General features: G+C 47.4%; 1 protein-coding gene across 1 annotated transcript in view; it reads left to right on the top strand.

The window, feature by feature from the left end:
* LOC121580570 (receptor-type tyrosine-protein phosphatase mu-like) overlaps positions 1–15,000 on the top strand; it is a gene marked incomplete at its 3' end in the record, with an annotated part of 542,380 nt that overhangs the window by 374,108 nt on the left and 153,272 nt on the right. The window contains exons 15-17 of the mRNA XM_045213497.1: positions 423–497; positions 2,522–2,657; positions 7,862–7,891. Of these exons, the coding sequence (XP_045069432.1) occupies positions 423–497; positions 2,522–2,657; positions 7,862–7,891 (241 nt within the window). The remainder of the gene's footprint in view (positions 1–422; positions 498–2,521; positions 2,658–7,861; positions 7,892–15,000) is intronic.

Here is a 15,000-nt window from a genome sequence, read left to right as displayed (position 1 = left end):
ATGACACTGTGTGCCTCCCCGTCTCCCCCTCTCTCTCTCTCCCTCCCCCTCTCTCTCTCTCCCTCCCCCTCTCTCTCTCTGCATGACACTGTGTGCCTCCCCCTCTCCCCTCTCTCTCTCTCCCTCCCCCTCTCTCTCTCTCCCTCCCCCCTCTCTCTCTGCATGACACTGTGTGCCTCCCCGTCTCCCCTCTCTCTCTCTCTCCACCTCTCCCCTCTCTCTCTCTCCCTCTCCCCCTCTCTCTCTCTCTGCATGACACTGTGCCTCCTCCTCCTCCCTCCCCCTCTCTCTCTCTCTCCCTCCCCCCTCTCTCTCTGCATGGACACTGTTCCTCGTCCTCCTCCTCCTCCTCCTTCTCCTCCTCCTCCTCCTCCTCCTCCTCCTCCTCCTCCTCCTCCTCCTCCACCCCCTCCTCCTCTCAGCTGCCATACTGGTGACCCAGCTCACTACTCCATACATCCGCATCGCAGCAGCAGCTGGTGACGACCAACTAACAGGTTAGACTCTCTGCTCATGTTTCCAGTAGAGGTTGTAACTTCTTATGCACTGTCCTGTTCTCCCAGCCTAACTGCCTGTTCTGAGATTCTGGTCTATAAGGGCTGGGTCTATTTCTTCAGGTGCATGTGTTGTGTTGTTGTGTAGTTGTGTGTTTGTTGTGAATAAAAGGTTCTTCCATCGCAGACTTCCAGTACAACACCTGTCCTATGGTGAAGCATCTTTACTGTGTTAAGGTCCATAAAAATACCTGTTTGATTTACAATCCTCATGTAATGTGATGAAATTGGAGATTTCCTACAGAAGTTAAATAATTTCATTAATATCTATCATATCGTCCGTGAGTCCTGTAGCTATGACAGAACTAAGCAGATGAAATATGTCTCAAGTGTTCTTACATTTACATTTAACATTTTTCGTCATTTAACAGACGCTCTTATCCAGAGCGACTTACAGATGTGGATCTACTGTGAATACAGTAGATCTACAGTGAGGGGGAAAAAGTATTTGATCCCCTGATGATTATGTACGTTTGCCCACTGACAAAAGTATTAATGAGAATAACAATACATTAAAGCAATAGTAGTCAACCAATCTCAACATGACTGAGAAGACACATTACATGCTATGAAAGACTAAACATAACTAAATGGGGAAATATGATTGACATTACATTACACTTTTCACTGGCTGTCCCTCAGGTTGTGGCAGGAGGACACATATTTGGCTGCCAAAATTGCACATTTTGGCTTTTCACCCAATAAATATTTGATTTTTTCTTCCTCTTTTATAGTTTCAAATTCTTTGTACTGAATGATAATTTTGGGAAAGAAAGATTATCTTAGGTCTGAGTATTTGTCACAGTGTAATAGGAAATTCAGCTCTGTCTCTACCTCTCCCCGGGGGCAGAGTGAGCACAGCCTGTCCTCTCTGGGCAGCCAGGTTTGCCTGTGACGACCGGTCTCTATAGCCAGACTGTGCTCACTGAGTCTGTACCTAGTCATTGTTTTCCTCAGTTTTCTATCAGTCACAGTGGTCAGATAGTCTGCCACCATGTACTGTCTGTTTAGAGCCAAATTGCATTGAAGTTTACTTAGATTTTTCGTGGTGTCTTTCAAATAGGTGATATATTTTTCTTTTTGCTTTGTGATGATTTGGTTGGGCCAGATTTTCTGAGTGCTGTCCTGAGTCTCTATGAGGTTGGTTTGGGTTAGTGAACTGAGCCTCAGAACCAGCTGGCTGAGGGGACTCTTCTCTTGTTTCACCTCTTGACATAGTAGAGCTGTGTGATGGAATGTTTTGGGGTCTCTTGTTTTTAGATGGTTGTTAAATTTGATGGCTCTTTTTTCTATTCAAATAAGGAGGTGGTATTGGCCCAATTCTGCTCTACATTTTTTACATTTACATTTTATTTTAGTCATTTAGCAGACGCTCTTATCCAGAGCGACTTACAGGAGCAATTAGGGTTAAGTGCCTTGCTTAAGGGCACATCGACAGATTTTTCACCTAGTCGGCTCGGGGATTAGAACCAGCGACCTTTCGGTTACTGGCACAACGCTCTTACCCACTAAGCTACCTGCCGCCCCCCTACATGCGTTATTTGGAGTTTTTCTTTGCACTTGCAATACAGTCTTGCAAAACTCTGCATGCAGTATTTCGATTGGATGTTTGTCCCATTTGGTAAATTCATTATTAGAGAGCGGACCCCATACTCCGCTGCCATATAGAGCAATTGGTTCTAAAACTGATTGGAACATTCTGAGCCAGATTCTAATTGGAATTTCGATTTTAATGTTCCTTTTAACGTCACTGAGTCTGTTGTTTAGAGCAGATGAGTGTAAACTGTACACCAGGAGCACATGAGACAGTTCATAGTTTGTTAACTCATATCCAAATAATGTTGTTGACTCATATTAGTGAGACATTACACGTCATGTTTAGGAAGATAGAATATATGTCTGATAATGTGTTTGTCTGTAACCTGGTTGTTGTTGTTGTTGTTGTTGTTGTGTTGTTGATAATATAGGAGCGGTCACCCATAAGCCTGACGCGGTGGAGCCAGAGAAACAGACAGACCACACGGTGAAGATAGCCGGAGTCATCGCTGGCATCCTCCTCTTCACCATCATCTTCCTCGGAGTCGTCCTCCTCATCAAGAAAAGGTCAGACATTTTGTACAAGTCGGACATTTTTTGAATTTGTGTTATATGTTGTTGCTGTATGTTGCATATAGTACCACTACTTTGTCAATATGACACGGACAAACTGAAGAGGACTAACATTTAGTTTCAAATATTTCCTTAACACAATATGAGATACATTTTGACATCTTGCTGGTGTATATTTCTAGAAGAAGCAGAAGAAAAAGAAGAGGAAGACTTTTGTCTTTTGACTCCCGTTGCTGTTTTTCTCCCTCAAAACAGCAGCAGCAGCAGTGTAAATCATTAATTTGATTATGTTGATACGCTACATTATAGCTGTTTATATGAGAAACAGTTTGCTGTGAAAGATTAATGTCTCCAAGGCCCCATCATACAATAGGCATTAAACTAACCCCAGCCCCAGCCCTGTTCAATGACACTGGGAAAAGGGAGAATATTTGGAAGGGAAGATAAGAGAAAGAATAGGAGATAAGAAGGAAATAAGGATGAAAGGTTGAAAAAGAGAGACGAGAGAGAGAGAGAGAGAGAGAGAGTGAGAGAGAGAGAGAGAGAGAGAGAGAGATGAGAGAGAGATGAGAGGGAGAGAGAGAGAGAGATGAGAAAGAGAGAGAGAGAGAGAGACAGAGAGTGGAGAGAGAGAGAGAGAGAGAGAGAGAGAGAGAGAGAGGAGAGAGAGAGAGAGAGAGAGAGAAGAGAGAGAGAGAGAGAGTGAGGGGAGAGTGAAGACAGAGAGGGAGGAGAGAGAGAGAGATGAGAAAAAGAGAAAGAGAGAGAGATAATGGTGTTCCAAAAAGGTCAGGTTGCCAGGACCACAAATACAAATTCTATCTAGACACTGTTTCCCTAGAGCACACAAAAAACTATACATACCTTGGCCTAAACATCAGTGCCACAGGTAACTTCCACAAAGCTGCGAACGATCTGAGAGACAAGGCAAGAAGGGCCTTCTATGCCATCAAAAGGAACATAACATTTGACATACCAATTAGGATCTGGCTAAAAATACATGAATCAGTTATAGAACCCATTGCCCTTTATGGTTGTGAGGTCTGGGGTCCACTCACCAACCAAGAATTCACAAAATGGGACAAACACCAAATTGAGACTCTGCATGCAGAATTCTGCAAAAATATCCTCAGTGTACAACGAAAAACACCAAATAATGCATGCAGAGCAGAATTAGGCCGATACCCGCTTATTATCAAAATCCAGAAAAGAGCCGTTAAATTCTATAACCACTTAAAAGGAAGCGATTCCCAAACCTTCCATAACAAAGCCATCACCTACAGAGAGATTAACTTGGAGAAGAGTCCCCACAAACACAAACAGACCCCACAGAGCAACAACAACACAATTAGATCCAACCAAATCATGAGAAAACAAAAAGAGAATTACTTGACACATTGGAAAGAATTAACAAAAAAACTGAGCAAACTAGAATGCTTTTTGGCCCTAAACAGAGAGTACACAGTGGCAGAATACCTGACCACTGTGACTGACCCAAAATTAAGGAAATCTTTGACTATGTACAGACTCAGTGAGCATAGCCTTGCTGTGAGAAAGGCCACCGTGGGCAGACCTGGCTCTCAAGAGAAGACAGGCTATGTGCACACTGCCCACAAAATGAGGTGGAAACTGAGCTGCACTTCCTAACTTCCTGCCAAATGTATGACCATATTAGAGACAAATATTTCTCTCAGATTACAGAGATTCACAAAGAATTCGAAAACAAACCCAATTTTGATAAACTTCCATATCTACTGGGTGAAAAACCACAGTGTGCCATCACAGCAGCAAGATTTGTGACCTGTTGCCACAAGAAAAGGGCAACCAGTGAAGAACAATATGTTTATTTATTTTCCCATTTGTACTTTAACTATTTGCATATTGTTACAACACTGTATATAGACATAATGTGACATTTGAAATGTCTTTATTCTTTTGGAACTTCTAAGTGTAATGTTTACTGTTAATATTTATTATTTATTTCACTTTTGTTTACTATCTATTTCACTTGCTTTGGCAATGTTAACATATGTTTCCCATGCCAGTAAAGCCCTTAAATTGAAATTGAATTGAAATTGAGAGAGAGAGAGAGAGAGATGAGAGGGTGAGCGGAGGGAGGGGGAGAGAGAGTGAGGAGAGCGAGGAGATAGAGAGATGAGAGAGGAGAGAGAGAGATGGGAGAGAGAGGTGATGAGAGAGGGAGATAGAGAGATGAGAGAGAGGAGAGAGAGAGAGATGAGAGAGAGGAGACAGAGATGAGAGAGAGAGGGAGGGAGAGAGAGGGGGAGGGAGGTGAAGAGAGAAAGAGAGGAGAGGAGAGAGAGAGGATGGGAGAGGAGAGAGGGATAGGGGGGAGAGAGAGAGAGGAGAGAGAGAGGAGAGAGAGAGGAGAGAGAGAGAGAGAGAGAGAGAGAGAGAGAGAGGAGAGAGGAGAGATAGAAGAGAGAGAGAGAGGGGGAGAGAGAGAGAGAGAGAGGAGGAGAGAGAGGGGTGAGAGAGAGAGAGAGAGAGAGAGATGAGAGAGGGAGGCTGAGAGGGGAGAGAGAGAGGAGAGAGAGAGAGAGAGGGGAGAGCGAGAGGAGAGAGATGAGAGAGAGAGAGAGGAGAGAGAGAGAGAGGAGAGATGAGAGAGAGAGAGAGAGAGAGAGAGAGAGAGAGAGAGAGAGAGAGAGAGAGGGAGAGATGAGAGAGAGGAGAGAGAGAGAGAGAGAGAGAGAGAGAGAGAGAGAGAGAGAGGAGAAAGAGAGAGAGAGAGAGAGAGAGAGAGAGAGGAGAGAGAGAGAGAGGGAGAGGTGAGAGAGAGAGAGGAGAGAGAGAGAGAGGGAGAGTTGAGAGAGAGAGAGAGAGAGAGAGAGAGAGGAGAGAGAGAGGAGAGAGAGAGATGCCATGTACTGTAGCTCCAGGCTCTAGCCATTATACAGGAGGAAGGCTTCTTCACGTCTCCAATGCAATCTGGGAAGCTCGGCAAATATCAAAGCTCTTTTGTACCTACTCAGGCCTGAAATATCCCAATGTCAGTTTATTTACGTTTTCTCTAGATTATTTGGGTGTGCTCTGGGGATTACGTCCCAAATGGCACCCTATTCCCTATATAGTGACTACTTATGGTCATGAGTAATGCAGTATGTAGTGAACAGGGTGCCATTTGGGACACAGAAGGAATGCCAAGGCGGAAAACGCCTTGACAACAGCAGGGGGGGGGGACAGACGACTTTCCTGTATGTACTTCTCCAACCTAACTTTTAGATTGATGTCCGTGTTGAAATGTACATGTTCTATATTTATTTTATTTATTTATTTACCATTTGACATTGCTTGAGGTAAAAGAGTCACAATATTTCATTGAATTATTTTCTGTTTGCCTTTAATCAAATTAGATCGACAGTCAGGGGATACGAATTAATTGGATCCATTTGGTCTCATTCAGAGTAATTGTGTTAGAATTACAACCATGTTAAGAAATTCTAAGGTCTGATTTAGAACTAACCTTGGAGGTCAAAATGTTAATTTCCCTTTGTCTACAGAAATATATGTGACATATGCAGGCCTCGGATATCCCTGCAGTGTTTCCCCGTATTCATTTAGCCTGCGGCGCACACCCAAAAATATGACACAGGAAAAGATATAGCGTTGTAATGATAACCGTCTTCTGGTAGATGGAAAGGCTTTCCCAAAAAACTTCCTAAATAAATGTTAACTAGCTACAAAGAAACCTACGCCTACATAGGGCAGCAGGTAGGGCAGCAGGTAGGGCAGCAGGTAGGGCAGCAGGTAGGGCAGCAGGTAGGCAGCAGGTAGGCAGCAGGTAGGCAGCGGGTAGGGCAGCGGGTAGGGCAGCGGGTAGGGCAGCGGGTAGGGCAGCGGGTAGGGCAGCGGGTAGGGCAGCGGGTAGGGCAGCAGGTAGGGCAGCAGGTAGGGCAGCAGGTGGGCAGCAGGTAGGGCAGCAGGTAGGCAGCAGGTAGGGCAGCAGGTAGGGCAGCGGTAGGGCGCAGGTGGGGCAGCAGGTAGGCAGCAGGTAGGGCAGCAGGTAGGGCAGCAGGTAGGCAGCAGGTAGGCGGCAGGTAGGGCAGCAGGTAGGGGCAGCAGGTAGGCAGCAGGTAGGGCGCAGGTGGCGGCAGGTGGGCGCAGGTAGGGCAGCAGGTAGGCAGCAGGTGGCAGCAGGTAGGGCAGCAGGTAGGGCAGCAGGTGGGGGAGCAGGTAGGCAGCAGGTAGGGCGGCAGGTGGGCGGCAGGTAGGGCAGCAGGTAGGGGAGCAGGTAGGCGGCAGGTGGGGCAGCAGGTGAGGCGGCAGGTAGGGCGGCAGGTAGGGGAGCAGGTAGGCAGGCAGGTAGGCAGCAGGTAGGGGCAGCAGGTGGGCAGCTGGTAGGGCAGCAGGTAGGGCGGCAGGTAGGCAGCAGGTAGGGCGGCTGGTAGGCGGCAGGTAGGGCAGCAGGTAGGCAGCGGTAGGGCCGCAGGTGGGCGCAGGTAGGGCAGCAGGTAGGCAGCAGGTAGGGCAGCAGGTAGGGCAGCTGGTAGGGCAGCAGGTAGGGCAGCAGGTAGGCAGCAGGTAGGGCAGCAGGTAGGCAGCAGGTAGGGCGGCAGGTAGGGCCAGCAGGTGGGCAGCAGGTAGGGCAGCGGTAGGCAGCAGTAGGGCAGCAGGTAGGGCAGCAGGTAGGGCAGCAGGTAGGCGGCAGGTAGGGGCGGCAGGTAGGGCGGCAGGTGGGGCAGCAGGTAGGGCAGCAGGTAGGGCAGCAGGTAGGGCAGCAGGTAGGGCAGCAGGTAGGCAGCAGGTAGGCAGCAGGTAGCCTAGCGGTCAGAACGTTGGGCCAGTAACTTAAAGGTCAGTGGTTTGAATCCCTGAAGCCGACGACAAGGTGAAATAAAAACATCTGTTGATGTTCCCTTGAGCAAGGCACTTAACTCTAATTGCTCCTCTAAGTCACTCAGGAAAATGTAATTGATTATTTATATCAATCCAGTGGCCATTTGTTGTGGCAACTCCATCTCATTACAGAAACACTACTGCCTGCCTTCTGGCCTAACACCCACCATATCTGTTTTTTTTTGTCCATTTTATAAAAAAATTCAAACGTTAATATATGTTTTACTTTTTCTTTCCTTCATTCCATATTCCCTCCGTCCCGCCCTCCTCCACTGCTTATATCCTACCACCACCTCACCTACCACGTACCACCTCACCTACCACGTACCACTGGGCAGAAGAACCTACCATTCCTACACTTACTACCTGTAAGTAAACACTTTAACGTAACAGTGTTTAGTGCTTTTGCTTTACTATCATTGAGACTGGATCCATGCATGAGAGGAACCACGTCATTCTCATCTGTTCCACTGACCTGGGTCGAATACACGTGTCAATTACTTTCAAATATTTGTGCTACGTTTGATTTAAAATGCCTGTACAGTAAAACCAATTGTATTTGAGAAGAACCACGTCGTTCTCATCTCTACCATGCTTTAGTTTCTGACAGAGAACTGAAGGACTCATATATTTTCCACTTGATGATCAGATTAATGTCACACTATGACATTTGCTTATAAAGCATGGATCCTGTGTGGCTCAGTCAGTAGAGAATGGGTCCTGTGTGTCTCAATCAGTAGAGTATGGGTCCTGTGTGGCTCATCCCCTCTCTCTCTCTCTCTCTCTCTCTCTCTCTCTCTCTCTCTCTCTCTCTCTCTCTCTCTCTCTCTCTCTCTCTCTCTCTCTCTCTCTCTCTCTCTCTCTCTCTCTCTCTCTCTCTCTCTCTCTCTCTCTCTCTCTCTCTCTCTCTCTCTCTCTCTCTCCCTCTCCATCCCATCTCTCTCTCACCCTCTCCATCCCCTCTCCCTCTCATCCCCTCTCTCTCTCCCTCTCCATCCCCCTCTCTCTCTCCCTCTCATCCCCTCTCCCTCTCCATCCCCCCTCTCTCTCTCCCTCTCCATCCCCCCTCTCTCTCTCCCTCTCCATCCCCTCTCTCTCTCTCCCTCTCCATCCCCTCTCTCCCCCTCTCCATCCCCCTCTCTCTCTCCCTCTCATCCCATCTCTCTCTCTCCTCTCCATCCCTCTCCCTCTCTCCATCCCCTCTATCTCTCTCCCTCTCCGTCCCCTCTCTCTCCCCCCCTCCATCCCCTCTCTCTCTCCCTCTCCCTCTCCATCCCATCTCTCTCTCTCCCTCTCATCCCATCTCTCTCTCTCCCTCTCCATCCCCTCTCCCTCTCATCCCCCCTCTCTCTCTCCCTCTCATCCCCTCTCTCTCTCTCTCTCCATCCCCTCTCTCTCCCTCTCATCCCCCTCTCTCTCTCCCTCTCATCCTCTCTCTCTCTCTCCCTCTCCATCCCCTCTCCCTCTCCATCCCCTCTCTCTCTCTCCCTCTCCATCCCCTCTCCCTCTCCATCCCCCTCTCTCCCTCTCCATCCCCTCTCTCTCTCTCCCTCTCCATCCCTCTCTCCCTCTCCATCCCCCCTCTCTCTCTCCCTCTCCATCCCCTCTCCCTCTCTCCCTCTCCATCCCCTCTCTCCCCCTCTCCATCCCCCCTCTCTCTCTCCCTCTCATCCCCTCTCTCTCTCTCCCTCTCCATCCCCCTCTCTCCCTCTCCATCCCCTTCTCTCCCTCTCCATCCCCTCTCTCCCCCTCTCCATCCCCCCCTCTCTCCCTCTCCATCCCCTTCTCTCCCTCTCCATCCCCCTCTCTCTCTCCCTCTCCATCCCCTCTCTCTCTCTCCCTCTCCATCCCCTCTCTCCCCCTCTCCATCCCCCTCTCTCTCCCTCTCATCCCATCTCTCTCTCTCCCTCTCCATCCCCTCTCCCTCTCCATCCCCTCTATCTCTCTCCCTCTCCGTCCCCTCTCTCTCCCCCCCTCCATCCCCTCTCTCTCTCCCTCTCCCTCTCCATCCCCCTCTCTCTCTCTCTCTCCATCCCCCTCTCTCTCTCCCTCTCATCCCCTCTCTCTCTCCCTCTCATCCCCTCTCCCTCTCCATCCCCTCTCTCTCTCTCCTCTCCATCCCTCTCCCTCTCCATCCCCCTCTCTCTCTCCCTCTCCATCCCCTCTCCCCTCTCCATCCCTCTCTCTCTCCCTCTCCATCCCCTCTCTCTCTCATCCCCTCTCTCTCTCTCCCTCTCCATCCCTCTCTCTCTCTCCCTCTCCATCCCCCCTCTCTCTCTCCCTCTCCATCCCCTCTCCCTCTCCATCCCCTCTCTCTCCCCCCCTCCATCCCCTCTCTCTCTCCCTCTCCCTCTCATCCCCTCTCTCTCTCTATCTCACTCTCTCTCTCCCTCTCCATCCCCTCTCAATTCAATTTTGAATTCAATTCAATTTCAATTTAAGGGCTTTATTGGCAAGGGAAACATATGTTAACATTGCCAACGCAAGTGAAGTAGATAGTAAACAAAAGTTAAATAAATAATAAATATTAACAGTAAACATTACACTCAGAAGTTCCAAAAGAATAAAGACATTTCAAATGTCATATTATGTATATATACAGTGTTGTAACAATGTGCAAATAGTTAAAGTACAAAAGGGAAAATAAATAAACATAAATATGGGTTGGATTTACAATGGTGTTTGTTCTTCACTGGTTTCCCTTTTCTTGTGGCAACAGGTCACAAATCTTGCTGCTGTGATGGCACACTGTGGTATTTCACCCAGTAGATAAGGGAGTTTATCAAAATTGGATTTGTTTTCAAATTCTTTGTGGGTCTGTGTAATCTGAGGGAAATATGTGTCTCTAATATGGTCATACATTTGGCAGGAGGTTAGGAAGTGCAGCTGAGTTTCCACCTAATTTTTTGGGCAGTGTGCACATAGCCTGTCTTCTCTTGAGAGCCATGTCTGCCTACGGCGGCATTTCTCAATAGCAAGGCTATGCTCACTGAGTCTGTACATAGTCAAATATGTCCTTAAATTTGGGTCAGTCACAGTGGTCAGGTATTCTGCCACTGTGTACTCTCTGTTTAGGGCCAAATGGCATTCTAGTTTGCTCTGTTTTTTTTTAAATGTGTCAAGTAATTATCGATTTATTTTCTCATGATTTGGTTGGGTCTAATTGTGTTGCTGTTCTGGGGCTCTGTTTGTGTACAGCTTGCTTAGGGGGCTCTTCTCCAGGTTCATTTCTCTGTACGTGATGGCTTTGTTATGGAAGGTTTGGGAATCACTTCCTTTTAGGTGGTTGTAGAATTTAATTGATATTTTCTGGATTTTGATCATTAGCGGGTATTGGCCTAATTCTGCTCTGCATGCATTATATGGTGTTTTCCTTTTTTAAATTATTTGTTTATTTAACCAGGCAAGTCAGTTAAGAATACATTCTTATTTACAATGACGGCCTACCCCGGCCAAACCCAGACGACGCTGGGCCAATTGTTTGCCGCCCTATGGGACTCCCAATCACGTCCGGATTGTGATACAGCCTGGAATCGAACCAGAGTCTGTAGAGACGCCTCAAATCAAATTTGTATTTGTCACATACACGTGTTTAGCAGATGTTATTTCGGGTGTAGCGAAATGCTTGTGCTTCTAGCTCCGACAGTGCAGTAATATCTAACAAGTAATATCTAACAATTTCAGAACATATACCCAATACACACAAATCTAGTAAGGAATGGAATTTAAGAATATATACATATATGGACAAGCAATGACAGAGTGGCATGGACTAAGATACAGTAGAATATTATAGAATAGAATGCAGTATATACATATGAGATGAGTAGTGCAAGATATGTAAACATTATGAAAGTGACTAGTGTTCCATTTCTTAAAGTGGCCAGTGATTTCAATAGGCAGCAGCAGCCTCTAATGTGCTAGTGATGGCTATTTAACAGTCTGATGGCCTTGAGATAGAAGCTTTTTTTCATTCTCTTCGGTCCCAGCTTTGATGCACCTGTACTGACCTCGCCTTCTGGATGATAGCGGGGTGAACAGGCAGTGGCTCGGGTGGTTGATGTCCTTGATGAGTCTTTTTTGGCCTTCCTGTGACATCGGGTGCTGTAGGTATCTTGGAGGGTGGGTAGTTTGCCCCGGTAATGCGTTCGGCAGACCGCACCACCCTCTGGAGAGCCCTGCTATTGCGGGCGGTGCGGTTGCTGTACCAGGCGGTGACAGGATGCTCTCAATTGTGCATCTGTAAAAGTTTGTGAGGGTTTTAGGTGCCAAGCCACATTTCTTCAGCCTCCTGAGGTTGATGAGGCTCTGTTGCGCCTTCTTCACCACACTGTCTGCGTGGGTGGACCATTTCAGTTTGTCAGTGATGTGTACGCCAAGGAACTTGAAGCTTTCCACCTTCTCCACTACGGTCCCGTCGATGTGGATAGGGGGGTGCACCCTCTGCTGTTTCCTGAAGTCCACGATCATCTCCTTTGTTTTGTTGACGTCGAGTGAGAGGTTATTTTCCTGGCACCACACTCCCAGAGCCCTCACCTCCTCCCTGTAGGCGGTCTCGTCATTGTTGGTAATCAAGCCTACTACTGTTGTGTTGTCTGCAAACTTGATGATTGAGTTGGAGGCGTGCTTGGCCACGCAGTCATGGGTGAACAGGGAGTACAGGAGGGAGCTGAGCACGCATCCTTGTGGGGCCACAGTGTTGAGGATCAGCGAAGTGGAGATGTTGTTTCCTACCTTCACCACCTGGGGGCGGCCCGTCAGGAAGTCCAGGACCCAGTTGCACAGGGCGGGGTTCAGACCCAGGGCCTCGAGCTTAATGATGAGCTTGGAGGGTACTATGGTGTTGAATGCTGAGCTATAGTCATGAACAGCATTCTTACATAGGTATTCCTCTTGTCCAGATGGGATAGGGCAGTGTGCAGTGTGATGGCAATTGCATCGTCTGTGGATCTATTGGGGTGGTAAGCAAATTGAAGTGGGTCTAGGGTGACAGGTAAGGTAGAGGTGATATGATTCTTGACTGGTCTCTCAAAGCACTTCATGATGACAGAGGTGAGTGCTACGGGGTGATAGTCATTTAGTTCAGTTACCTTTGCTTTCTTGGGTACAGGAACAATGGTGGCCATCTTGAAGCATGTGGGAACAGCAGACTGGGAAAGTGAGAGATTGAATATGTCCGTAAACACACCAGCCAGCTGGTCTGCGCATGCTCTGAGGACGTGGCTAGGGATGCCGTCTGGGCCGGCAGCCTGGCGGGGGTTAACATGCTTAAATGTCTTACTCACGTCGGCCACGGAGAAGGAGAGCCCACATTCCTTGATAGTGGGCCCCGTCGGTGGCACTGTGTTATCCTCAAAGTGGGCGAAGAAGGTGTTTAGCTTGTCTGGAAGCGAGACGTCAGTGGCTGGTTTTCCTTTTGTAGTCTGTGATTGTCTGTAGACCCTGCCACATACGTCTCGTGTCTGAGCCGTTGAATTGCGACTCCACTTTGTCTCTATACTGATGTTTTGCCAGTTTAATTGCCTTGCGGAGTGAGTAGCTACACTGTTTGTATTCTGCCATATTCCCAGTCACCTTGCTATGGTTCGCGCTTTCAGTTATGCGCGAATGCTGCCATCTATCCACGGTTTCTGGTTAGGGTAGGTTTTAATAGTCACAGTGGGCACAACATCACCTATACACTTCCTGATAAACACAGTCACCGTTTCAGTGTATTCATCTAAATTATATTTGCAAGCTACCCGAAACATATCCCAGTCCGTGTGATCAAAACAATCTTGAAGCGTGGATTCCGATTGGTCAGACCAGCATTGAATGGTCCTTAGCACGGGTACTTCCTGTTTGAGTTTCTGCCTATAGGAAGGGAGGAGCAAAATGGAGTTGTGGTCAGATTTGCCAAAAGGAAGGCGGGGGAGGGCCTTATAAATATCCCGGAAGATCGAATAGCAATCCCTGGCTTCAATAAATGCAGCCTCAGGATATGTGGTTTCCAGTTTGCATAAAGTCCAGTGAAGTTCTTTGAGGGCCGTCGTGGTATCGGCTTGAGGGGGGATATACACGGCCGTGACTATAACCAAATAATATTATCTTGGGAGATAATACGGTCGGCATTTGATTGTGAGGTATTCAAGGTCGGGTGAACAAAAGGACTTGAGTTCCTGTATGTTACCATAATTACACCATGAGTCGTTAATCATGAAACACACACCTCCGCCCTTCTGCTTCCCAGAGAGATATTTATTCCTGTCTGCGCGATGAACTGAGAACCCATCTGGCTGGACCAATTTCGACAGAATATCCCCAGAGAGCCGTGTTTCCGTGAAACAAAGTATGTTACAGGCCTTGATTTCTCTCTGGAAAGAAATCCTTGCCCGGAGCTCGTCAACCTTGTTAACCAGAGACTGAACATTAGCGAGTAGTATACTTGGAAGCGGTGGGTGGTGTGCGCGCCTCCTAAGTCGAACCAGCAGGCCGCTCCGAGTGCCTCTCCTCCGCCGGCAATGTTTTGGGTCAGCCGCTGGAATCAGTTCAGTTGCCCTGGGGAGAGCAAACAAAGGATCTGCTTCGGGAAAGTCGTATTCCTGGTCGTAATGCTGGTCAGTTACCGCCGCTCTGCTGATATCCAATAGTTTTTCCAGGCTGTATGTAATGATACAAAACACTTTCTGAGCTAATAATGTAAAAAATAATATATAAAAAAATATGTATATAGGCTCGTTATTATTATTATTATATATTTTTTTTGTACTTTAGTTTATTTAGTAAATATTTTCTTAACTCTATTTCTTGAACTGCATTGTTGGTTAAGGGCTTGTACAGCATTTCACAGTAAGGTCTTCACCTGCTGTATTCGGCGCATGTGACAAATAACATTTGATATGATTTGAACTTATTGCACATTGTTGTGATGAGCCGGTCCCCTTAGAATAAGGCTGCTACTTGGTCAAATCATAATTCATATTCTATACCAAATACACTGCATATCAATAAAGATCTTTGTCACGGTTTCGGCCGAGGCTGCTCCTCCTCCTTGTTCGGGCAGGCTTCGGCGGTCGTCGTCCCCGGAGTACTAGCTGCCACCGTTCGATGTTTCATGTTTGTTTGGTTTTGTCTGTTTGTACACCTGTCCCTTGTTAGTATTTGATTTGGTTTCCTATTTAGTTATCGTGTGTTGGGTCAGGTGTTATGTGTGATTGGTTATTGTCTAGCTGTTGCTCTCGTTATTACTCTCGTGTTTTGTTGTTTTTCGAGAGTCCGCACTGTGTGCGCTATTGTCTTTTTACGCACGTTGTTATTTGTGCGTAATTTGTATTTTGCCTCCCGGTTGGGTTGGCTGTTCGCCTGTTTGGTGCTGCCTTCATTTACTAAAGTCTGTTCACGAACGCCCGTGTTTCCTGCGCTTGATTTCCACACCGCATCTACACTCAGCTACTGACAGGCTGGTTAGAACACAGACTTGGTTCTAATGTCAGTGGTG

Source organism: Coregonus clupeaformis, unplaced genomic scaffold (assembly GCF_020615455.1).
Source record: "Coregonus clupeaformis isolate EN_2021a unplaced genomic scaffold, ASM2061545v1 scaf0116, whole genome shotgun sequence".
Classification (NCBI taxonomy): domain Eukaryota; kingdom Metazoa; phylum Chordata; class Actinopteri; order Salmoniformes; family Salmonidae; genus Coregonus; species Coregonus clupeaformis.
The sequence above is the reverse complement of the archived record's forward strand: the minus strand, read 5'-3'. Positions and strand labels throughout refer to the sequence as shown.